Here is a 27,736-nt window from a genome sequence, read left to right on the forward strand (position 1 = left end):
TCGAATCCTGCATCGGGCATGGATGTGTGAGATGTCCTTAGGTTAGTTAGGTTTAAGTAGTTCTAAGTTCTAGGGGACTGACGACCTCAGCTGTTAAGCCCCATAGTGCTCAGAGCCATTTGAACCATTTTTTTTCTACTTCCCTTTTTGGGTATTGGTGTGACTTGAGCAATTTTCCAGTCTTTAGGTACGTATCTTTCTGTGAGCGAGTGGTTGTATATAATTGCTAAATATGGAGCTATTTTATCAGCGTACTCTGAGAGGAACCTGACTGGTATACTATCTGGACCGGAGGCCTTGCCTTTATTAAGTGATTTAAGCTGCTTTGTTACACCGAGGATATTTACTTCTATGTTCCTCATCTTGGCAGTTTTTCTTGATTGGAATTCAGGAATATTTACTTCGTCTTCTTTGGTGAAGGAATTAATATAGTAAGTGCTTTCTCATGAAATCGGATGAATGTTTTTGAAAGACCCTGTATTACGCGGTGTTCCTTTCGTACTGCGAGTTGCCTATCGCTGCACTTGTGAATCACCGCCACAAAGTGACCAGACAAGTGGGTAACCCGGTGCTCCGCTAGAAGCATGGCATTGCACAGCGACCGGCAGCCCGCGGACATCCGAGCCGGCGATGGCCACTCTCGCCGCGCGCCGCGCTCCGAAAAACACGCGCTCTCGGCCGTGCTCTCCATTGCTCTCCTCTCGTATTGTTGTCGGGCGGTGAGCGGCCTGCAAAAAGGCGGGCGGCGAGAGGCGCCGGCTGACGCCCCGTGGGGGTGGAGGCGGCGGCGGCGGCGGCGGGGGCGGAGCGGCTATAAAGATGGGGCACGCGCCGGCCTCCGCACACGCCTCGCAGCAGCAACGCAGTACGCACGCCTCACCACAAGACATGCGGCTCGCGACGTTTGTGAGTACCAGTCTCCACGGTCCCGGCAGTTTCTGTTGCCGCAACTAGAGTTGCGTTCTACCGAAACTACGGCTCACCAGTTTTGCTACACTACACAAATGATCTAATAATGTGGTAAATGCAAGGATTACCATTAGTACTGGTAGAAATGGTAGGGAAAGAAACATAAATGAATGTGTAAGACACGAGCTGGGAGCCGACAACTTCTCTTTGTCTTTTTTGTTTGTTTGTTTGTTTTGCACATAATTAGAGCTGCACATAATTCGTTGTTCGTTCATTGTTCATTTTATACTCTTACAGAATATACACTGTATTTCATAAGTAATAAAAATTAGTCGATCGTGTAACTTCTGCGCTTTTAAGTAGCCAAAAACATTTACTTTTTCTGCAAGTACAGTTTACATGCACAAACATAAAAAATATATGATTATTGTTGTTATTTTGTGCTCAATAGAACGTTCTTTATCATGATCAAAGTCAAGATTATCTCGATAATATCCATAGATGCGAAAGCTTTTATATAAATTCGACGAAGTTTTGTAGCGAAGTTTGATATACTTTCGTTTTGCATTTTTGTATATTGTATTTATGTTTAAGTAATTGCGTTTTCTAGCGCCGTATGATAAATCTGTATTGTTTTCAATTATTTTTACTACAACTTTCCTCTGTTTCCGTTAACAATCAAGAGTTTTTCGAATAAAATCTGAATTAAACATCGACAATTTCAGTTTTGCTATAAATACTGTTTACATCTGCATCTACATCTACATGGTTACTCTGCAATTCACACTTAAGTGCCTGGCAGAGGGTTAATCGAACCATTTACATACTACTTCTCTACCATTCCACTCTCGTATGACGCGTGCGAAAAAGGAACACCCAAATCTTTCCGTTCGATATCTGATTTCTCTTATTTTATTATGATGATCATTTCTCCCTACGTTGGCGGGTGTCAGCAAAATATTTTCGCATTCGGAAGAGAAAGTTGGTGACTGAAATTTCGTAAATAGATCTCGCCGCAAAGAAATCCACCTTTGTTCCAGTGACTGCCACCCCAACTCGCGTATCGTATCAGTGACACTTTCTCCCCTATTGCGCAATAACACGATGCGAGCTGCCCTTCTTTGCACTTTTTCGATGTCGTCCGTCAACCCTACCTGGTAACGATCCCGCCGGCCGGAGTGGCCGAGCGGTTAAAGGCGCTACAGTCTGGAACCGCACGACCGCTACGGTCGCAGGTTCGAATCCTGCCTCGAATATGGATGTGTGTGATGTCCTTAGGTTAGTTAGGTTTCAGTAGTTCTAAGTTCTAGGGGACTTATGACCACAGCAGTTGAGTCCCATAGTGCTCAGAGCCATTTGAACCATTTTGGTAACGATCCCATACCGCGCAGCAATATTCCAGCAGAGGACGGACAAGTGTAATGTAGGCTGTCTCTTTAGTGGGTTTGTCGCATCTTCTAAGTGTTCTGCCAACAAAGCGCAGTCTTTGTTTCGCCTTCCTCACAATATTTTCTATGTGGCCTTTCCAATTTAAGTTGCTCGTAATTGTAGTTCCTAGGTATTTATTCGAAAGGGCCTATGACACTACCTTGTGGAACGCCGGATATCACTTCTGTTCTACTCGATTATTTACCGTCTATCGCTACGAACTGTTACCTCTCTCAGAGGAAGTCACGAATCCAGTCACACAACTGAGACGATACTCCATATGTAAGCAATTTGATTAATAGTCGCTTGTGAGGAACGGTATCAAAACGCTTCTGGAAATCTAAAATATGGAATCGATCTGAGATCCCTTGTCGACAGCACTCATTACTTCATGGGAATAAAGAGCTAGCTGTGTTGCACAAGAACGATATTTTATGAATACGTGTTGGTTATGTATCAATAAGTCGTTTTCTTCAAGGTGATTCATAATGTTCGAGTACAGTATATGCTCCAAAATCCTACTGCAAACTGAGGTCAGTGATATTCTTAAGTAAAAGACAGGAGGATAACTACGTAACAGAAAAAAAATGAATCGTTTATATATCCTTATTCAGTTTATAGCCTGTTCATCGCTTTCGGTTCCTAGGGGAATCTAGTAGTACATTGATCGCGTACGTAAAGAAAGCTATCGTTATGAGGTAACACCCTAGGTATGTAACACATCCAACGTACAGGTAAAGTGCATACGACCTTAAGTGATCAAACCTACTAGGAAAACTACCGCAGTCTACACTTACTTATGGTAGTCTACGGTAGTTTTACAACTATAGCTGCAGTTGATGCATTATCATCTTACTTTCCAGACGCTACTAGTACTGTTTCGTTATTTTTTAAACGGTCTCTTGGATAAATTTGCGCATGTATGTCTGATAGAACAGACACTGTTGACGATTCACAACTGTACGAAATACTTCGAAATTAATTCGCTGAATGCGGTATCTTTGGCATCAGCTGTATTAGGTTGCTTTCTATTACCAAATAGTGAACTTTTTTGCCGGACAGGGAGTCGAACCCGAATTTCCTTTGTCTTCAACAGTGCCCGTTCAGTCAGACTAGAAGGGCATGTGATGATAACAGCATTGGTCTCGAGTCCTCGTTGGCTCATTCTCCCTGTTGCGGGAATCCAAGTAATGTTGTGAGAGTTAAATGATGAATTTAATGGACTACGATAAAAGGGCGTAGACGGTGTGACATACGGAAGTTTGCATCGGTCCGAGGAGCCGAAGTGGTTAAGGCGACCGACCGCGGTGAGCCGGAAATGTGGTTTCAATTCCCGGTCCGGCACAAATTTTCGTATGTCACTATTGGGTATTAGAGCTCTGTCCAGTACAGCTGATGCCAAGGAATTCGCGGTAAGCGAATTAAGTCCGAAGTCTAGGATAAATGTTATGCGGATTTATTCGATGATATCCTCTACTTCCCCTTCCTGTTTCACTCGCAGGTGGAGCGAGGGAAAAGCGACTATCAATATACCTGCGTACGAGCCCCGGCTACACGTATTTTCTCTCCGCAGTCTTTAAGTGAAAAGTATGTTGGCGGCAGTAGAATCGTTCTGCAGTCAGCCGCAAAGACACATTCTCTAAATTTTATCAATAGTTTCGGCATCGTAGAGCCTGCAGCGTAATATGGGTCACAGTATGATATTTTAATGAATTGTTAATTCCTGTTAGTTGGTTAGAGTTTATTATTCGTTCGTACTCAATGCTTGTTTCGGCGTTATGCCATTTTCTAGTACAACTTACGGTCATTATACATAGTATACATGTCGTCAAGTAGATGGTAGTTTACATAGAATATGTACAAAGGCGTACTTACGTTAAGTTGTTCATAACGTATGTACATACTGCAGCTCTGTCTCGTCGCTATTTTCTGGCTGTCTTATATTGTGAAAAATTATGTATTTTTTGCAATGTTCGACAGCTGTTTCTATATTGACAACCTTACAGCTTGATCCAGAGATGTATGTTTAAACAGTGTGCACAAACAGCATCTCTGGATCAAGCTGTAAGGCTGTCAATGTAGAAGCAGCTGTCAAATATTACAAAAAATACGTAATCATTCAAAATATAAGACAGCAAGAAAATTAGGAGCGCATAGAAATCCAGTATATAGCTAAATACGTTATAACAACGTAATGTAAGTAAAACTGTACCAAATTAATAAGCTGTCAAAATAGAACCAACTGTCAAATCTTATGAAAAACATAATTGTTTGTAATATCAGACACTAAGAAAACAGCGACCAGTCACAGATGCAGTATATAAATGAAAAACTTAACAGAAGTATACCTTTGTAAACTACCATCTAATTGATGACGTCTGTACTTTGTGTAATTATTGCAGGTTGTCCAAGAAACTGTCAATGACGCGAAATAAGCTTATAATACGATAGAATAATACACTATAAGCAGCTAACAGGAATGAACTATTCATTTCTCAACAGCGTTTCTCGAAAAGAACGTCGGCTTCCCTCCAGAGATTCCCGTTTGAAATAACGACGCATCTCCGCAACACTCGCTTATTGATCGAAGCTAACAGTAACAAATCTAGCAGCACACTTCTGAATTGCTTCGCTGTCTTCCTTTAATCCGATCTGATACGAATTACTCACTCGAACATTACTCAAGAATGGCTCTATTCGTCATCTCCTCCATAGATGAGCTACATTTCCCTAAAGTTCTCGAAATAAACCGAAGTCTACTATTTGCCTCCCCTATTACCGACCTCAACGTGACCATACCAATTCGTAGCTTTGCAACGTTATTTACTCTTCCTGACTGTGACAAGCAGTACACCAACAATTATTCGAACTTTACACGGTTATTTTTCCTATTCAACTGTATTAGCCTACATTTTTTCGCATTTACAGAAAGCTGCCATTCATCACAGCGAATAGGTCGTATGGTACTTTATTTTGTTGGCAGAATTTTTTTTATGGAAACGTTATGAAGTCACGGGTTCTCCATATACTGTCAGAAATTATGTTGATATCTGTACTAGCAATGTTGATTCAATTATTTCTTCGTTATTATATTATTTTATTTCTGTATCCTTCCAGCATGAAATGCTGGGTGCTATCACGTCTAAAGATGTTGCTGAACATTCTGATCTCAACGGTTTCTTTGACGACAGAATCCCTGTAGGTAGATGTATGGGATAAGATTTCTGTTTATCAAAATAATCGTGTGTTTATCAGGCTGTGTTCAGCAACATCAAATTTGTCAACGTCGTTATATTTGATGTGGCATCAACGCTCTGTGCAGATTTCTGAAATCATACGTATGAACTATGTGAGTGCAGTATCATTAACGTTGGTGAGTCATAGTTCCTCAGAAAACATATCTCGATAAACTGCATTAGCCCAGACGCGTGGATGCAGGGTGATAAGTGTAAAGAATGTTAGCTTGAATATTGTGCCGTTTATGAAAGTGTTAGACCTTTCTCTGTCATCAATATTGAAGAATTTCAAAAGCAAGCTGAATGCATACTCTTATCCTCCTATGGAGATAAGAGTACCCAAACAACGCTCTTATTGCGTCTGTCTTAAGAATAAAATGCATTTGTATTAACAACGATAAGTATGAAACTTCCTGGCAGATTAAAACTGTGTGCCCGACCGAGACTCGAACTCGGGACCTTTGCCTTTCGCGGGCAAGTGCTCTACCATCTGGGCTACCGATGCACGACTCACGCCCGGTACTCACAGCTTTACTTCTGCCAGTACCTCGTCTCCTACCTTCCAAACTTTACTTTGGAAACGATAAGTATGTTGGTACTTAAATCAAGGATTGGTGTATAAATACTTAGCATACACAAATACTCTTACATTTTTCCCTGAACTTCATATCTTTACCAGAAATTTCCTCACACGCTTAACTTAGTTGGTTAACTTAATTAGTGACTTAGCTGTAATCAGCGAGTGCGCTATTTCATTAGCACAGAAGATGGCTCAGCCTTCCATATGGGGAGGTATGAGGATTCATTATCAGAGAGCTGGAACGATAGGTTACTTCTAAAGGGAACGCCAAAATAAACGACATGGTTACTGGAATCACCGAGGAAGAATGTAAAGGATGTTGCCAGGAATTGAAATGTTCCCCCAACAAGTGTTAGCGGATCTCGTGACTGTGTTTTCGCGCAGCAGCACTGAGACGATTTTATCGATGCTTAATAGACACTGCGATTACAATGAAATTAATATCTCTGTAATTCTATTATCTGTGTAATTTTAAGGCAACAAAGACCGGCAACATTTTGCTCTCTCTCGTCCTAGTCAGCCATTGTCTGGTACGGTCAACAAATTATTGCTTGTCCAACATTATGTAGAGGTTTTGTTATTTGTGCCTATTTTGCATAATAATAACTGTTTGATATCATTGTATTTGTTATTACGACTAATCATACCTTTTTTCCTCAGCTTTTTTTCATGAATTCGATAGTTAAATGTGGCTTGGTTTGTATGGGGATGTCTGTTAGTGAATGATCACGTTTTAACGGCACCAATCAGTGAAATAAGTTTGGTTTGTCTTCAGAATAGAACCTGCATCTAAAGTTCCACTTTTCACAAAACAAAATCTGATAGTTTTTAGGCGTATATCATGTCCCAAAATTATATGCGCCAACAGACAATCCCGGTAGAGGTGCCTAGCTAAAAAGAAAGATATCAATCATGATGGTGGTATTTAAATTCCAATTTTAATATTTAAAAAAAATGTTATTACATGATTTTTCAAGTACGTAGTTTCTCTTGATTTAATTGAAGATTCAGTTAGCCAAAGCCAGAATAATATAAAATTAAATTATAATTTCAAAACTAAATAATAAAAATAAAAAATAATAATAAATTAAAAACCACCATTAAAATAACGATCGTGACATTATAGAAAGTTTCGAAAAGTCGACCTTTTGACAAACGATGAGGACTTTCATATCGATAAAAAAACGTGCCAATATTAAAAGAAATTCCTTTTGCTGCAAATATCAAATATTCATTTTCCACGTTAGAAAGATGTTTTGCACAAGACCCTGTGCGAAATGAGTTTTACTGGATTATATCTGACAATAAGCGGGAAGTGGCCTTTTTAAAGTCCCTACCTCAATAGGTATTAACGGAACGCATGTAATATCTGTTTGTTGTCCGTTGGTGCGTCCGCCTGCCTGTTAAGACCCCGTTTTCTAGGGAGCGGATAGAAGTGTCAAGCTGAAATTTATGCCGAATACCAAGGTGTAAAAATTAAGCTTCTAGGCCATTGCAGTCAAAGGATACGGCCATTTAGGTTACATATTTTGACATTCGCAAACTCATTCATCAAAACCTTTATGGTACTTCCCTTTGATCTAGAATCATGAAATTTAGCCAGTAGCAAGGTTTCGCTGTGTATATACAAGAAAAAATCCGAAAATTGTTAATCTAAAATTATATCCCATAAAATATATTTTTTGGTGTTTTTTGTCTGTCTATCCACGTGTTAAGACCTTCTTTCCTCGTGAATGGGTAGAGACATCAAGTTGAAATGTATGTCACTTACGTTTAGGGTCCCTTTGCGGTGTAAAAAGTTTAAGTTCCTAGGTCAATGCAATTAGTAGATATGAAAATTTTATGATAGTCGCAAACTCACTCATAATAAACTATAGGGCATTTCCAGTTTTTGTAGAATCATAAAATTTGGCAGTGAGTAAGGTTTCACAATACTAGTAAAGGAAAAAACCAGAAAACTGTTAATTTTGTTATTACATCACACAAAAATATTTTTTACCGTAACAAAAGCACACTGCATTCGTAATCCATCAGAAATCTCGGGAACTACTGTAGTGAATTTGATCTGATTTTTAGTAGCAGGTAGAGTGATTCATAAGCAAGATTTGTATATATATAATTTATAAATATTTCGTTCTAATTCGCTGAGCAGCGATGAACTGAAATCTCCTGCCGCTTTGGGAACGATGCGTTCCCATCTAGCGGTGATAGGCGTAAGGCTGCCAAACTACCGCACCACGCAGACGATAACACCACTGGTCCTTTACACAGTTTTCATTCTGCATTCAGAATTTCCCTGACACTCTATGCCTATGACGTGTACAACACTTACAATATTTCAAAACAAAGTATAGTGGTTGTTGTCGTCGTGTGGCTAGGGCCTCCCGTCGGGTAGACCGTTCGCCGGGTGCAAGTCTTTCGATTTGACGCCACTTGCGCGTCGATGGGAATGAAATTATGATGATTAGGACAACACAACACCCAGTCCCGGAGCGGAGAAAATCTCCGAGCCAGCCGGGAATCTAACCCGGGCCCTTGGAATTGACATTCTGTCGCGCTGACCACTCAGCTACCGGGGCGGACAGTATCGTGGTGACTGATGCAGGACTGCATTTCCATTGTTTGGGATGAGGTTCTGGTATCCCATAAAACATCCGCTGAAGCGTTTCACAGAGCAGAACAGGTCTGTGGCCAGTTGTACCATTTCCTTCTGTGCAGACTGCCGTCAAATCTTACCAGTAATCGCAACAGGAACGAGAGCAGCAAAGGCAAACATTTGTAATTTCCAGTTAGCATAGCACTTAATCGTTCTGTCTTTCTTTCGCTTACGCCATAGTCCCACATTAATCGCAGGGTCGGCGTGGTTACAACGGATTTGGCAATGTTAGTTTTAGGGATGGCCGGATGCCCTTCCTGCCACCACCCCGTAGCCCCCCCCCCCCCCCCCCCAGGATGGAACCAGTGTACCCCAACTGTCTGCGTCTACTGTAAAGCGTGAAATAGTGCGGACATGTTTCAGATGTCTACGACGCGTGTAACTGAGGCGGAACGTGGGGACCAGCCCGGTATTCACCTAGCGGGATGTGGAAAACTACCTAAAAACCACATTCAGGCTGGCTGGGACACCGGCCCACGTCGTTAATCCACCGGGCGGATTCGATCTGGGGCCGGCGCGCCTACCCGAGTCCAGGAAGCAGCGCAGTAGCGCTCTCGGCTACCCTGGCGGGTTAGCATAGCACGTTAATATAACTCCCAAATTGATGACATAAATGGAAAAGTACAACATCAAATGCAAAATGACACAAAAATTTCAACTTAAAATTGGACCATTCTCGAAAGACTTGGGATTCCCGGAAGCGATACCTTCCCAGTATCGATATCAATAACTCACAAAAATCATCGAGATCCTTAATTCCTGGGTGGACGGTCTATTTATATATAGATAATTAAGTTTTTACGGAACCCTCTGAGTGGGAACCCTACTCATCTGTTTTTTTCTATTATTTAAAACAAACACTAACTCACTGAACTGTTATATGGTTCCATTTGTCAACATGTTTTGTATTTCCACACTGACAAACGACAGCTTATAAAAAAAGCGTCTATGATGTCGCCAGATAATAGCCAAGATGGTGTAACTGGCCAACTGTCGATGAAATAAAGTATTTGCTTCAGATAAAACAATATCTCCATGTAGGGAAATGCGTTCTTTCGAGAAAAATAAACTAAATTTTCTACTAGTAATTGATGTAACAGGGAAATTTGCAGAAGGATACATTTGCTGTAATTACGTAAGTCACAAATTCTGTCAGTCAAACGATTTTTGTTCGTATTTTAGTGTATTTCAATCTATAGTGTGTGTGTGAATTCCTAAAGGACCAAACTGCTGAGGTCATCGGTCCTTAGTCTTAATACTTAAAGTAACTTATGCTAAGAGCAACACACACACATGCCCGAAGGGGGACTCGAACCTCCGGCGGGAAAGGCCGGGTAATCGGTGACATGGCGCCTCAAACCGCGCGGCCACTCCGCGCGACCAATCTATAGTGTTATCATTTGTAACAAGAGAATCACATAATGTATTTCGTATACTGCAAAATATTTGTGAAAAATAAACACTCCCTGAACGTCGTTGCGTATGTCGCCCCTGATTAAATACCCACGCCACGGAAGTGCCGGGATAATCTCCTGGTGGAACAGCCTGGTCGTGCTCATTGCTACATAGCTGACCAAGCAGCTTGCGAGCGCGCTTTCTCACTTCTCAGCTCAGCACCAGCATGTTCAGTACGTGATTATTTTCAAGACGGGCGAAAGGAGGAAGGCTGTAAATAGGAGAGAAACGGATGTCACTGCGCGGGGCGTAGTGCGGCTCGCTTGAGAGTTTCTAGGATGCGGTGGTAGGAGACAGCACTTACCGGCGTTTTGCACGTGGTCTGTTGCGTCCAAATGGCTGTGGACCAGGTTCTGTTGTGCCTACTATGCCTTTGTCCCTGTAAGTTGTTGTTTTGGTTTCTTTTCAATGATGTAACGTTAGGGTATCAGCTAACTTAGAAAAGAATCTACTTAGCCTAGCGTGTAGGCAGGGCCAGTTTAAGGTCACATATGTCAGGTAGCACTGACGAATATTGCGGAACACCCTACTAACGAACCACTTTCACCACTCACAGAACAACAGCGAACTTGGAAGAACCACTCCCGGAAGCTGTGGCAACGAACCAGGAACTCGGCCTATCGTCGACAGCTACACGGGCTCGAAAAGCAACTTAGGCGAAGATTATTGGAATGGTGTACGTAAAGGTGGGAAGAGAAGATGTCCACCCTCCTACTCCAGACAAAAGATGAATGGAAATTAGTTAAAACTATAAGAACCGACCGAACTCCAGTAAAACCAATCCAAACCCCGCAGGGACTAACCGCAGACCCACTGACCAAAGCGGAAATATTTGCAACAACCTTCAAACAGCAGGTAATTTTACTGAGGGAACCATTAAACGTAGCCCAGAGACAGTACGAATATACGTCTAACCAGCTTGTGAACTGCAGTATGGCAACAGACGACAGATCGCGTCCAAACTCACTACACCAAGTCAGGCAAGAACGGGAATCAAGAAACTACAGGCGAGTAAGACGCCAGGCATTGACAAAATAAGCGAATTCCACTTGGGGAACTTGCCAAGAAAACCGCTCGTGCTGTTAACCAGAACTTACAACAGTTGCCACCTGAACAAGTTTTTTTTTTCATTTTTTTTTTCATTTTTTTTTTTCATCAGTCCTCTGACTTGTTTGATGCGGCCCGCCACGAATTCCTCTCCTGTGCTAACCCCTTCATCTCAGAGTAGCACTTGCAACCTACGTTCTCAATTATTTTCTGAATTTATTCCAACCTCTGTCTTCCTCTACAGTTTTTGCCTTCTACAGCTCCCTCTGGTACTATGGAAGTCATTCCCTCATGACTTAAAAGATGTCCTATCATCCTGTCCCTTCTCCTTATCAGTGTTTTCCACATGTTTCTTTCCTCTGCGATTTTGCGCATAACCTCCTCATTCCTTACCTTATCAGTCCATCTTATTTTCAACATTCGTCTGCAGCACCACATCTCAAATACTTCGATTCTCTTTGGTTCTGGTTTTCCCACAGTCCATGTTTCACTACCATGCAATGCTGTACTCCAGACGTACATTCTCAGAACTTTCTTCCTCATATTAAGGCCGATATTTGGTATTAGTAGACTTCTCTTGGCCAGGATTGTCCTGTTTGCCATTGCTAGTCTGCTTTTGATGTCCACCTTGGTCCGCCAGTCATTGCTTATTTTACTGCCTAGGTTAAATAATTCCTTACCTTCATCTACTTTGTGACCATCAATCCTGATGTTAAGTTTCTCGCTGTTCCCATTTCTACTACTTCTCATTACCTTCGTCTTTCTTCGATTTACTCTCAATCCATACTCTGTGCACATTAGACTCTTGATTCCGTTCAGTAGATCATGTAATTCTTCTTCACTTTCACTCAAGATAGCAATATCATCATTGATATCCTTTCACCTTGGATTTTAATTCCAGTCCTGAACCTTTCTTTTATTTCCACCATTGCTTCCTCGATGTTCAGATTGAACAGTAGGGGCGAAAGGCTACATCCTTGTCTTACACCCTTTTTGATACCAGCACTTCGTTCTTGGTCGTTCACTCTTGGCTGTTGTACATGTTGTATATGACCCGTCTCTCCCTATGGCTTACCCCCACTTTTTTCAGAATTTCGAACATCTTGCACCATTTTACATTGTCGAACGCTTTTTCCAGCTCGACAAATCCTATGAAAGTGTCTTGATTTTTCTTTAGTCTTGCTTCCATCATTAACCGCAACGTCAGAATTGCCTCTCTGGTGCCTTTACCTTTCCCCAAAATCAAACTGATCATCAAGTAGCACATCCTCAATTTTCTTTTCCATTCTTCGGTATATTATTCTTGCAAGCAACTTGGATGCATGAGCTGTTAAGCTGATTGTGTGATGATTCTTGCACTTCTCAGCTCTTGCCGTCTTCGGAATTGTGTGGATGATGCTTTTCCGAAAGTCGGATGGCATGTCGTCCGACTCATACATTCTACACACCAACGTGAATAGTCGTTTTGCTGCCACTTCCCCCAATGATTTTAGAAATTCTGATGGAATGTTATCTATCCCTTCTGTCTTATTTGATCTCAAGTCCTCCAAAGCTCTTTTAAATCTGATTCCACTACTGGGTCTCCTATCTCTTTTAAATCCACTCCTGTTTCTTCTTCTATCACATCAGACAAATCTTCCCCCCTCACAGAGGCTTTCAATGTACTCTTCCCACCTATCCCCTCTCTCCTCTGCATTTAACAGTGGAATTCCAGTTGATCTCTTAATGTTATCACCCTTGCTTTTAATATCACCGAAGGCATTGGCATAAGAAGTCACCATCATTCTGCCAACGGCCTCGTCAAAGAGGGCGAAGGAGCGGACAGAGGTTCAGGGCACTCTCTTGTCTAAGTGTGGGAAACTGCCCCTAAAGACGGAAGAATCAACGGCATGAGGATGCAAAGGCAATGGAGATCACTGCATTAAAGACACGTAACGTGTATCCACAGGACATATGGGCTGTAATTGAAGAAGTGTCATGATGATCTCTCCATTGTCAAAAGATTCCGGAATAGTCCCTCATCCGGATCTCTAGGAGGAGACTGCCAAGGGGGAGGTGACCACGAGAAAAAGACTGAATAATCAACGAAAGGATAACGTTCTACGAGTCGGGGCGTGCGTGGAATGTCAGAAGCTTCAACGTGGTAGGGAACTAGAAAATCTGAAAAGGAAAATGCAAAGGCTCAATCTAGATGTGGTAGGTGTCAGTGAAGTGAAATGGAAATAAGACAAGGATTTCTGATCAGATTGTCAGATGAGTATAAGGTAATACCAACAGCAGCAGAAAATGGTATAACGGGAGTAGGGCAGAGAGTGTGTTACTGGGAACATTTCAGTGATAGGGTTGTTCTTATCAGAATCGACAGCAAACCAACACCGACAACGATAGTTCAGGTATACATGCCGACGTCGCAAGCTGAAGATGAAGAGATAGAGAAAGTGTATGAGGATATTGAAAGGGTAATACAGCATGTAAAGGGGGATGAAAGTCTAATAGTCATGGGGAACTTGAATGCACTTGTAGGGGAAGGAGTAGAAGAAAAGGTTACAGGAGAATATGGGCTTGGGACAAGGAGTGAGCGAGGAGACAGACTAATTGAGTTCTGTAACACGTTTCAGCTAGTAATAGTGAATACTGTGTTCAGGAATCACAAGAGGAGGAGGTTTACTTGGAAAAGGCCGGGTGATATGGGAAGATTTCAGTTATATTACATCATTGCCAGACAGAGATTCCGAAATCAATACTGGATTGTAAGATGTACCCAGGAGCAGATATAGACTCATATCACAATATAGTAGTGATGAAGTGTAGGCTGAAGTTTAAGACATTAGCCAGAAAGTATCAATATGCAAAGAAGGAAGTACTAAGGAATGACGAGATATGGTTGAAGTTCTCTAAGGCTATAGATACAGCAATAACGAGTAGCTCAGTAGACAGTACAGTTGAAGAGGAATGGACATCTCTAAAAACGGACATTACAGAAGTTGGGAAGGAAATCATAGGTACAGAGAAGGTAACTGCGAAGAAACGATGGGTAACAGAAGAAATACTTCAATTGATCGATGAAAGGAGGAAGTACAAAAATATTCCGGGAAACTCTGGAATAGAGAAATATAAGTCGATGAGGAATGTAATAAATAGGCTTGGTCCCGGCGGAGGTTCGAGTACTCCCTCGGGCATGGGTGTGTGTGTTTGTCCTTGGGATAATTTAGGTTCAGTAGTGTGTCAGTTTAGGGACTGATGACCTTAGCAGTTAAGTCCCATAAGATTTCACACACATTTGAACATTTTTTTGAAAGCATACAGGAAAGTCAAAACTATTTTCCTACATCCTGGAAAATCACTAAAATAGTGCCTATCCCAACGCCATGGGAGGATGCAACGATAGCTACAAATTACAGACCTATTAACCTCCTTAGCGGAATGAGCAAAACCTTCGAAAGTATTAGCTACTTCCGTATCCTTGAACCTCTAGTGGCTGGTGGTACAATTCGGGCAGAACAACGCGATTTTCAACGGAAATTGTCAGCAGAGCTGCAATTTTTACGTCTAGCAGAACACGTTACAAAGAAGCTTGACATAACCAGTGCCACCGCTGCACTTTTTCTTGACGTAGTAAAAGCGTATTACCAGGTTTGGGGAGAACACCTAATCCGGAAACTGGAATAACAAATGCCAATTCCAACTTGTTACATCAAACTAATTGTTAAATACCCGACAGATAGAAAAATGGAAGCAACAATCGAAGGGCAATCATCCGACGCCCATCCGGCAAGAGAGCGGCTGCCCCAAGTATCGATTCTCTCATCCTTATCATTCAATATTTATGTCAACGAAATGCCAACAGTTGTTGGGAGTGCAAATAGCACAGTTTTCTGATGATACGGCCTACTACACCACAGGAAGACACATCCGAACCAGTATCAGACGACTGCAAGAAAACTCGACGCTACAGCGGCATGGTGCAAGATTAACAAATCACGGTTAAACCCAGCTAAGACGATTGCCATTTACTTCAGTAAAAAACGCCCGCAGATGCCTGTTACACTGAGACTGAATGGACAAGACAGTCCATGGAGTAGTAAGGCGACGTACTTAGGGGTTACCCAGGACAGACAATTCTTCCTCCTTAAAAATAAAGAAGACCTTAGAAACAAAGCTATTGGAATGGCTAAGAAACTTTTCTCCTTTTTTAAAAGCTCTGACCCAAGCACCATAGCCAAATTACGAGTGTATAATACCACAGTCCTTTCAGAAATGCTGTCCGGCAACTCGTTAGGAGTATGGCTAGCCAAACACAGATAAATCGCCTCCAAGTAGTACAAAATGTGATACTTCGATGGGTAATTGTTGCCAGCCGTTATACCAGAATAATAAATGAAAAGCCCTAGTTTACTTTTGTTCTGCAGTTCACTCTAGAATAAAAGAACCGACGGAAGATCAAGAACCGATGGAAGATCAAGAACCGACGGAAGATCAAGAACCGACGGAAGATTCAGTTAACACCAGAATGGTTGATCTATATAACAAACTCCATATGGGCACAACAAATGAAATGATTAGAAAGCGGTTGACAAAGTTAGATAATAAAGTAGACAACCTGAAAGACTCAATGTATCATATACGAGAGGTGGGACAATGCCGCTCCCATGGCAGCGTTCAAATGGTTCAAATGGCTCTGAGCACTATGGGACTTAACATCTATGGTCATCAGTCCCCCAGAACTTAGAACTACTTAAACCTAACTACCCTAAGGACATCACACAACACCCAGTCATCACGAGGCAGAGGAAACCCCTGACCCCGCCGGGAATCGAACCCGGGAACCCGGGCGCGGAAGTGAGAACGCTACCGCACGACCACGAGCTGCGGACATGGCAGCGTTATAAATTACCGCAACCATTAGTGCAATGAAAATGTGAACTACTACATTAACTGGAGGTATCTAACAGACCAACACAAAGGCCCTGATAAGTCAGTACCAAAAGTTTAACAAAGAAATAATGTGAACTCACATCTCTGCTTGACACAAGAAGTGTGGATCATCGTTGACGACGGGACGTCATTCTACAGGTTGAAAAAAAAAAAAAAAATGATGGAGCACTGATGAACTGGGGAGGCCTTTGCTCAGAAATATTTAATCATATTTTTTACAAAATATTTTCATTAATTTAAACGCCGATGCTATTCACTTTGAGTTTTGAGGATTTTACTACCACTGTAACAAACATTAGTCAGAACATTAAAACTGCCTCTCGTAGTTGACGTATTAACTCCATGCACAAAAGAAAGATGAAACTACTGTTCGAAACAGCTGATAGTGTTCGTGGTCGTTCCCAATAAGAAAACCGTCGACGCGATGAGATGGAAATGCAATGACGTGTCAAGATGTGTCAGACGGTGGAGAGCAGTATAGTCACTACTAGACTCGAGGTCACTCCAAGCCTCAATTTGTTTTTTGGCAAGCTCGTACATTCATCTAAGTAATGGTGCGCTGTATAAGCGTTTCCGTCTCAGTTCAATTCAAAGAGGAACAATAAAAAATGAAGTCCACAACAAAACAATAGTAAACAGGTGGCAGATGTGTCAAAAAGTAATGATCACTTGTTTAATAGCGTGTTGGTCCATCTTTGGAATCCCAGCGATTCTGCTTGCCATGGATTAGAGTCCTTGGTAGGTTTCCGGAGGTCTGTGTCGCCGGATGTCCAAGCATACGTCACCGATTACTATAGACTACAGGCCGATTATCTATGGGCGCAGGGATGGCGCCTGATATCATCCCAGATGTGTGCAAGCAGTTTCAGATCAGGAATTTGTGATGACCGAGACATCAATGTGAGATCACTAACATGTTCCTCAAACCACTACAGTATGATTCTGGCCTTGTGACACGGACAGTTACCCTGCTGGAAGGTGCCGTCACCATCGAGGAAGACATAAAGCACGAATGGGAACGCAGATGGTGTGTAATAGTATTCGCGTAGTGTACAGTTCTCATGGCGCTTTCGATTACAGCTACAGGCCCACTGAAACCCAGGTGAATGTTCCCCATAGCGTAATACTGCGACCAACAGCCTGTCTTTCTAGCGTAGCGCTCGTTCCGGCCTGTCTCTCCCCTGGACAACAGCATATCGGGACACAGCTATCCACATAGTGTAACAGGTAACGTGGTTCACTCGACCTACCAACACGCTTCCGTTGATCCACGGTCCACTCTCGATGATACCGTATCCACTGCAATCTTACTGGGTCAACTTGTCAACACGTAGGGGTTGTATCCTGCGGAGACCCATCTTCAACAACATGCGCTGAACAGCGTGCTCCTAACACTTTTGTCTGCATCAGCATTGTACTCTGTCGTCGGGTCTCCCATATATCATCGTCTATCGTGCTTTACAGGGGGGGGGGGGGGGGGGGGGGCAAGTTCCCAAGTCACGTGATGAGGCGTGACGTCCAATACCCTGTCGCCTAATCGTGATTTTACTGTTCTTCAACTACTTTCCGTAGATGTTCATGACAGCACCACGCGAGCAGCCGACAAGGTTCACTTTTTCCGAAAGCCCATTCCCAGACGCCGGGTAAGAGCCATCTGGGCTTTGTCGAAGTCCCTTATGTCACCGGATTCCCCCATTTGCGGCCTGTATACTCGCTAAAATGATTCCACATTCGTCTCTGTCTCTGTTCCACTCATATACATTCCTTAATGCGTCACATGACCGCTGTCTCCCGGTGCTTAGTAGTCATAACGACGTCTTTAGGTGTCATTTATTCTGCCGGATATCGGCGTTGTCCATACACAGCATTTCGGCAACGTGACTCGTTTTCTTCAACACGTGCTACCTGAAACTGTGAGATGAGTGGAACTGGTCCAATATTCGTGCCTACTGCCTCTCCTTTCCTTGGTCAGTTCTGGGAGCTGAAGTTCCGCTTTCGTCCGGTGCGCCTCCATGCTCTGTTGTAGGCGTTCCGTCTGTGATCCTTTCCCACTAGGAACTTCCTGAGACGTTCCTCTTTCGAACCGGTGCGCCTAACCGCGACCTGGCGTTCAGTTCTCTGCCCGGTACTCCTGGTGTTCTGTCTGGGACTCGTCCACGACTCCGCATTCTCAGTTCTTCTTTCCAGACTTTGCTAAGTAGCTATCTAGAGTCACGATTCGAGAGGTTTTCCACCACCTTTATTTCTATTGACAGTGTTATAACACTGTTACGGTATCCGAAATCTGTGCCAGACCAACGTTTTCTCGTAATTCGTGGAAGATTAAATTCCAGACAATGATTTAGTTGCCTGTCCCAGCCATTGTGCCTCCGATGTTCTCGACTTCTAAGGTCCACTCTCCTAGTTGTTTGGCCGATGTACGACATGCCTCATTGACAAAGTGTATTATTCACGTTGTCAAAATATTGTGCACGGACGATCCTGATATCTGACAGAACATCCGACACCTCAAGATATCAACAGATACGGGGAAAGCTTGAAGAATTTCAGAGGTCACAATGTTTTGATTCATCAGTGTAGATTTCAGTACTTACACATCCACTAGTAATTTAACCACTGGTCATCCTCTTTTGATAAAACAGGTACAGTAGGGCATTGTAGAAAAAACGCAAAGGACAATGTCAGATTCTGGATCTCTGCTGTTGGGTCAAGCGTCTCAAAGATTTCACAAAGACTTAGTTTCTACCCCAGTGCAATACCAACACAAAACAGTGTTCTAAAAGTACGTGCACTGGCAACTTACTCTGAACGTTATGCCGACTGCCAACCATTATCTTATCGAAAACATGGGGTGCAAAGGAAATATGATGAAACGTTTCCTATCTTCAAATACTTTGTTATCTTTACAGTGATGTGAGATAGTTTCTTGACATTTTTGGACTGCACTGCATTTGTTTTATCCAGGACGAAGTATTCGAAGATAAGCTCCGAGAAAATTTGACGACGCCTTCTCCCGAGTACTCTTTTCAGTAAGTAGGAAAGTAAGGTAATCACTGCTCTAACTTTTCGTTAGTACTCGAATTAACGTCGAACAGAATTAACAGTTGCCCGATGTTGCAGGTGCTGTCTTGTACAGAGAGTGAAGAAATTGATTATACGTTATTACAATTCACATTATAGAGAAAATGGGTCATATTACAAACTTACAGAGGTTACACCGTGGCAGACATCTCTTAAACTATTCATGAAGTATTATATAAATTAATTTGATAATTCCTATGGACACGTACAGTTAACGTCAAAAAGAAGGACAGTATTAAATAAGTGCTAAGGTGCCTGCAAATTTAAATTTAGTTACCAGTTGCCAGTACTTGTGTGTCGAAAATTTGAGTTATTTCAATGTAGTGACACTCATTTGAGTCAGTTTCTCATCCAGAATTTAAATATGAAATTCAAATAAGCTAGATATAAAGCTGGAGTGGTTGTGGCCCTGTCTTTCGCCGTTATATAATCACACAACAAAATACAAAAATCGTATAAAACTGTCTGTTCGAAAATATTGAACACAAAGACTCACAACAACGAAGCCAACTAATTTTGTAAAACTTTTCTTAAAAAAAGTAATTTGAGTATACGTTTTTGTAGCATCGATCCACAACACCGGTTTACTCACAACACGGGAAATGAAATGTAACATTAAGACCAAAAGAACAGAAACGGATTCACTTTTACGTTCGTGACGGCACAATCACACTGTAACCATATGCTCACAGTTATACTACGTTATTCATAGCTAACTGGAACAATATCATCTACGAAGGGCAATCTAGTGGTAATTCAGGTGATTAAATATTAACATAACAATCACTAATTATTCTAATTTTGTACAGACATCAGTACAGAGGAACAGATTTAAGTTTGGGTAAAATGTTTTGCATACACAAAACCACAGCAAAAATTTATTTAAGCACTATATTATTAATTAAGCTGTGTATTAAGTTACTGAGTCTACAAAACTGAGTAGGGTCTAACTGAGGTATAACAGTTCCTTAACACGTTACGTAGAGCGTCTCTAGCTTCACCAATGAACAGTTTCACACTCGCTTAACCATAATGCATTTCGTCGGGCAGTGGTATGGGCATCTTCTCCGCACCTATAATCCTCTTGATATTGCCCGTTTACAAAGCTCAGCACTCTGTCAAACATCCGCTCGAATTCCTCAGTAGCCACATTCCTATTCCATGTGTTAATCATGCAACAAGCATTTTTTCAGACTAGCTGAGAAGCCCGGTATTGTCCGGGTATTTACATATACCTCTTCCCAAGACCTCGTACATGTGAAATTTATTTTTTACTTATAAAGCTTTTGTGTATACAACGTCTGAAGTAGGGCATTATAGCGTTAGGGACATGAGCAAAGAACTTGTTTGCATTGCTAACATGAGAGAGAGGTCCACGCCCGTCACATATGACGCCTGGTTTTGTGCTTTGTTTATGGTCATGGCATAACATAAACTCACCGAAGAATTCTACACGTTCAAAGCGAAACAAGAAACTGGTAGGAATATCGGGATTTTGGATGTACAAATTCGCTCCGCTGCGCCCCAGACCGTTAAAATTTCTGCTTCGACGGTGTTACGTTGGGAAGAAATAACTGGGAATCAAGCTATCTGAGCAGCGAAATAATGCATAGAGCTCTTGATTAGAGTTAAGTCGCAACGTACTTTCGGAAGGAATTTCCAAAGCGCGAGTTAAAGCCTGATGTTCTCAAGCTGCAGAAAGTCTCGCTAGATGATATCCATTGGATTCTTGAGACCACGTAGTCCTCAGTCTCTTACTTTGTCTGGTGTATCCAGAAAGATTCGACCATTTTCTAGGCATTGTTATCATAACGTTGCAGCCACTAATTTTGTCATTGACATAAACTACCGAAAATAAATCTGTCGCTGAGTTAAAAAACCAACATCCCCGTCATTTGGCTCTTTGGTGTACTACGCCGTGATCAGTAAACATCCGAACCACTAACACTAAGCTGAGCAGAGGATTTTAGATAAAACTTTAAAATAAAATATCTTTTTCTTCATCATTAGATTTTAATGAAGTAAACCCTACACGTTGCCCCAAGCTACACTCAAGTTTGATGTGAAGACCCTATGAAATAATCATATTATTATTTATATGGATATAGAAGCGCTATAGTGCTTTACTGACTACTTGCAAAATAAGTTTTTGACAAATATTTTCCAAAATACACGTTTTCATTTTTTTAATACATTTATATGGCAAACGATTTTACATATAAACACTTAAAACAAAATCTGAATACGACAATTCACAAAAACTTAAACTGACATACTAAAAGGTGCTGAGTTACACAAACGGCCAACTAATGGCATTACAGACTTATCAGCTCGCGTTCTCCTGGTCATTGTCAGCTTTCATGTCCGGAGCCGCTGATTTTCGATCAAGTGGTTCCTCAATTGGCCACAGAAGTGCTGAGTGCTCCCTGATTATCAACGACGCTCGCAGACCCAGACGGTCACCCACCAAGCCCAACAGGCTTAACTTCTGTGATATGACAGGAACCGGTGTAACCATTGCAGCAAGGCCGTTGACTTTTTAGTATTATAAGACCTCTGATAAAAGAAACACACTAAAATGTCATGACACACCGTTTGGGAAAACCAAACTTACATTACGAATAGCGGTGGAACCTGGAAACCTAACACTGCGAAATTAGGCTGCAGAGAATGAGCACGCTGGCGTACCTGCGTGGCCTAAACTTTATAGCAAGCAACTAAGTAAACTTTACAGGCATACGGTGAAACATTTTATACAAACACACTGTAAAGGCACAAAGAGGAAGAAACCAAAATTAATGAAAGGAATCTAAAGCAGAACCGCTGAAAAACATGAAGTGAGTTAGATTATTAGTAACATCGTCATATAAAAATGTTAGTTCGTTTTTCACCTGACTGTAATAATCCGTAGGGATATGAATTGGAACGATCATATAGGCTATATGCCTGTGTGACAGTCAATTAAACAGGGGAAAAAGAAACTGCTTCAGACTGCAATTAAAAACTCTTGATTTTATTGTACCACATCGATTTCGAAGGCTTCCAGCTTCTTCATCAGATGTACCTAATACACACAGCGCTGTATGTTCAGCTTTGGAACATGTCTGACCTGATATCCGTTATCCTTCAGTAAGGTGCATCAAGCACGAAGTGATGCTCCCAGCGACCTGCCACATCCGATAGTGGGACTATAAGTCCGGAAATCGATCATAGTATAATAAAATAAGGGCTTTTAACCAGCAGTCTGAGGCATTTTCTTTTTTTCCCTAATTAATTCGCACGACTACCTTCTCAATAGCTCCATTGTTTATAAATGTTTGGATCAATGTTTCTAAGGCAAATTTTTTTATCTTCTCGTCCTTCCTCTTGTCACATTCAGCTTCTAGCACTGACTCAGCTATATTTCCTGCAAAATGTTTCGCATTACGATTCCGTAAAAGGGCGCTGTTGATTCTTCGTCTTCATTCTCCAGAACGGCTGTTGAGCAAACACTGACTTGGCCGATGGTTTTTCCATGTCTACAGGTGAAACTGATTGTGGCGGCGGTCCTGTTCTCCGCTGCTGAGGCGGGATCCAAAGGAGACTACAAACAGTGAGTAGAGTCACCACTATCAACTTCTTTAACCATTACACTACCAATGGGACGTATGTGTTCCACGATAAGGTATTAAGCTTTTTATGAGACGACTGTGTGGAACTGCACGCCTTACAGCAAAGTGCCACATATCAGTGGATAGGTTTTGAGTCGTAGTACACACCATCGTATACGAACACCAAGATGCAGGCGTGTCAGGACATGTACGACAGAAGCCTGAAAAGTAATGCCACAGAATTTTTTATGTGACAAACTTTAAAGCCTTTTAAATAAAACAAACTTTATTAACATTCTACATCTACTTTCTTGAAGCCTAAAGATTTATTTCTCAAAAAAGTCATCTTGGTGACGACACACTTTTCCCCCAATGAGAGACCAGTTTGCTGGTACCGTCACTGTAGCATGTTTGACTTTATTGACGGAGCCACAACATCACCTCTGCTTGCACTGCTTCATCGCTGTCAAAGCGTAGTCCTCGAAGGTGTTATTTAAGTTTTGAAATCAGATGAAAATCGGATGGGTCCAAGTCCGGATTGCATGGAGGATGGTCGATGACAGTGAACCCGAGGCATCGGTTTGTTGCTGATGACGTAGCGCTCGTTGGTGGTCTCGCACGCTGAAGGAGAGGATGCTCTGTGTGTGGACGAACTATTCGGATTCGTGTTTCCAGTTTCTTGAGGCGTTCGCAACACGTTGCAGATTTTATGGTTGTGCTTTTAGCCATGAATTCCAAATTCACCAGAACACTGTTAATATGACTCCACCTGCTGATGGTACGATTTTGAAATTTTTTTGCGTCGGTGATCCTTTGTGGCAAAACTCCGCTGACATTCTCTTGTTTCCGGGATCAAAATGGTGGACCCAGATTTCATCACCAGTCGCAGTGTTGTTAAGGACAACCTCACATTTAAAAAGCAATAGAAACTGTTGAGAGATGGACAATCTCCTCCATTTCACGTCAAGAGTGAGCATTCGAGGCACCGACCGTGCAAACAGTTTTCTGTACCGTAGTTCTGCAGTGAAGGCCCGTACACGCTCTCCTGGTACGTCACACTTACCTGAGAGGTGTGCTGTGTTATCCGTGATTTTCTCTGATGAGTTCGTCAACCCGATTCCGCTGACTCTCGTCGGTCCTCCACTCTGATCCGTGCCACATATGTTAAGGTTAGCACCATCGTGTCCCCCATTACGGGCACAAACAACCCAACGTCGTAGACTACTGATTCCAATACAATAATCACCGTACACAGTTTCAATTCTTCTACGTATTCCACTTGGAGACACCTTCTCTGCCGTTAGAAACTCAGTTACAGCGTGCTCTTTCTCACTCATCGACATATTTACGTTGCACACAGCTATCGAAAATGGTTCAAATGGCTCTGAGCACTATGGGACTTAACATCTGTGGTCATTAGTCCCCTAGAACTTAGAACTACTTAAACCAAACTAACCTAAGGACATCACACACATCCATGCCCGAGGCAGGATTCGAACCTGCGACCGTAGCGGTCACGCGGTTCCAGACTGAAGCGCCTAGAACCGCACGGCCACACCGGCCGGCCACACAGCTTTGTTACACGCTACAATTCGGAGACCTCTAGTGGCAGAAAGTTTCAATTTGCAACGAAGCGGGAAAGCTGACTGAGTAACAAGCATGACACGTAACATCTCACCAGATGTTGAGAACAGAGGATTTCATAGGAATTACTTTTCAGGACGCTCTCATAGACATATCAGCTCTGTGTTGTCACGTAGAGTTAGTGGGCGCCTGCAGACAGGCAACTCAGTGAACGGACTTGCAGAGCGGGTTGCTGTCGCACTTTCCCGGATTGTTCGTGTCAATGAGCTGTATGCGAGTATTGACGTTTGCCACGTCACAAAGGGTGCCCCTACTGTGCATCTGTAATGTGAATTAAGAACTTGGAGAGATTCTCTATCCACTGACGTGTGTCTGTTTTCCGTATGCCTTGTAGTTTTTGGACAATCGTCTTCTGATATGCCAGGGATACACTGTATGACCCATCCCTCCCTGTGTTGGGAAATATTGTTTCATATTGTTACCTCTGACTGCCACATTAACTGAAATAACCGTATATTAATCTGTTCCACTGCGAAAAGCTTAGCCAAACATCACTAGACATAATAATCTTTTGGATATTGTATCTCTTCTTACTTCCAATTTTGACTATCAGATGCAAATCTGGAGATGGCAATGCAAGAAAGACGTATAGAAATGTTTTCATATCTAATGGATTAGGAACGGAACGTGGGCAGGAAAGGTCAAACACGTTAGAAAGACCTATTGCAGATTCCTGACGCTTACAAAATTAGTTCAATATGAGCACCGAATCCGTCGAAGAGATGCTGTACAGCGCCAGATTCGCACCTGTTGGCCAAAAATGGAATTTGTTTAAGCGTAAATCGATTCCGCATTAACGCGTTAGCATACGTACCAAGATTCGCTTCCATACCATAATTACAACCCATAGTGGACCTCCATGAGTACCTGCACGGTATTTGCACGGTATTTGTTTACATACCTCACGTTATTATAGTGGCAGCTTTAAGTGTGCCATACATTCTTATGCTTGTCATCTGAAAATGATGAAATGTTTTCTAATTTTTGTCTGTCGTGCGTTTCCGACTGAGAATCACTACCTATCACATTATTTGGCGTTTTACTTACGGTTTTTCTATCTTTTAGTGTTCACTTGTCTGTGTCGTGTTAAAGTAGTTACACTACTGGCCATTAAAATTGCTACACCAAGAAGAAATGCAGATGATAAACGGATATTCATTGGACAAATATATTATACTAGAACTGACATGTGATTACATTTTCACGCAATTTGGGTGCATAGATCCTCAGAAATCAGTACCCAGAACAACCACCTCTGGTCGTAATAACGGCCTTGATACGCCTGAACATTGAGTCAAACAGAGCTTGGATGGCGTGTACAGGTACAGCTGCCCATGCAGCTTCAACTCGATACCACAGTTCATCAGGAGTAGTGACTGGCGTATTGTGACGAGCCAGTTGCTCGGCCACCATTGACCAGACGTTTTCAATTGGTAAGATATCTGGAGAATGTGCTGGCCAGGGCAGCAGTCGAATATTTTCTGTATCCAGAAAGGCCCGTACAGAAGCTGCAACATGCCATTGTGCATTATCCTGCTGAAATGTAGGGTTTCGCAGGGATCGAATGAAGGGTAGAGCCACAGGTGTAACACATCTGAAATGTAACGTCCACTATTCAAAGTGCCGTGAATGCGAACAAGAGGCGACCGAGACGTGTAACCAATGGCACTCCATACCATCACAGCGGGTGATACGCCAGTATGGCGATGACTAATACACGCTTCCTGTGTGCGTTCACTGCGATGTCGCCAAATACGGATGCGACCATCATGATGCTGTAAACAGAACCTGGATTCATCCGAAAAAATGACGTTTTGGCATTCGTGCACCCAGGTTCGTCGTTGAGTACACCATCGCAGGCGCTCCTGTCTGTGATGCAGCGTCGAGGGTAACCGCAGCCATGGTCTCCGAGCTGATAGTCCATGCTGCTGCAAACGTCGTCGAACAGTTCGTGCAGATGGTTGTTGTCTTGCAGACGTCCTCATCTGTTGACTCAGGGATCGAGACGTGGCTGCACGATCCGTTACAGCCATGCGGATAAGATGCCTGTCATCTCGACTGCTAGTGATACGAGGCTGTTGGGATCCAGCACGGCGTTCCGTATTACCCTCCTGAACCCACCGATTCCATATTCTGCTAACAGTCATTGGATCTTGACCAACGCGAGCAGCAATGTCGCGATACGATAAACCGCAATCGCGATAGGCTACAATCCGGCCTTTATCAAAGTCGGAAACGTGATGGTACGCATTTCTCCTCCTTACACGAGGCATCACAACAACGTTTCACCAGGAAACGCCGGTCAACTGCTGTTTGTGTATGAGAAATCGGTTGGAAACTTTCCTCATGTCAGCACGTTGTAGGTGTTGCCACTTGCGCCAACCTTGTGTGAATGCTCTGAAAACCTAATCATCTGCATATCACAGCATCTTCTTCCTGTCGGTTAAGTTTCGCATGTGTTGCACGTCATATTCGTGGTGTATCAATTTTAATGGCCAGTAGTGTATTTCCTCTGCTGTTGTAGTTACTTCCTGTTAACACGCATTTTGTACAATTTGGCAGCCAAACAAAACGTTTCTGATGCCATTTCACATGTTGTTGAAGATATGTGGTTTTTATTTGTTTCGTTTCGTGTTTGTTTAGGTGTGGCGTGCCAGTTAAAGTGGTGTTATCGACTGAGATATTTAGCTTACGTGTGTGTGTGTGTGTGTGTGTGTGTTTGTGTGTGTGTGTGTGTGTGTGCGTGTGTGTGTGTGAGTGAGAAGAGGTAGAGAGAGCGGAAGGGAGAGAGAGAGAGAGAGAGAGAGAGGAGAAGAGTGGTAGGAGGAGAGAGGGAGGGCCGAGAGAGAGATAGGTTGAGGAAGTGATTTATGGGGAGGCAGGGAGAATGAATGGTGTGGTTTATGGGGAAGAGAATGTGATTTTAGAGGTGACCATATGCTGACTCGAGGAGTGTCTCCTCGACGACCATTCAGTGAACATTGCTGCGTATGGACCTCCGCTGCGCGAGCTTGATTCATGCAGCCATGCTGACTGCTGTTCTCGGGCGACGGAGGATGGAATTTGCACGCCAGTAACGCATCTGGATGTTCACTGAGTGGCGACGGGTGGTGTTTTCAGATGAATCTCGTTTTATGCTTCATCGGACAGATGGATGTTGGCGTGTAATGTATGA

The 27,736-nt window shown here is 42.5% G+C and overlaps 1 protein-coding gene across 1 annotated transcript in view; it reads left to right on the top strand.

Annotated features, from left to right (window-relative positions):
• The first annotated feature begins 856 nt into the window (after positions 1-856).
• Positions 857-27,736, top strand: part of LOC124796305 (glycine-rich protein DOT1-like) — a 53,532-nt gene continuing 26,652 nt past the window's right edge. Inside the window, exons 1-2 of the mRNA XM_047260431.1 lie at positions 857-906; positions 22,852-22,919. Of these exons, the coding sequence (XP_047116387.1) occupies positions 889-906; positions 22,852-22,919 (86 nt within the window). The 5' untranslated portion in view covers positions 857-888. The remainder of the gene's footprint in view (positions 907-22,851; positions 22,920-27,736) is intronic.

This window comes from Schistocerca piceifrons, chromosome 4, assembly GCF_021461385.2.
Source record: "Schistocerca piceifrons isolate TAMUIC-IGC-003096 chromosome 4, iqSchPice1.1, whole genome shotgun sequence".
NCBI lineage: Eukaryota > Metazoa > Arthropoda > Insecta > Orthoptera > Acrididae > Schistocerca > Schistocerca piceifrons.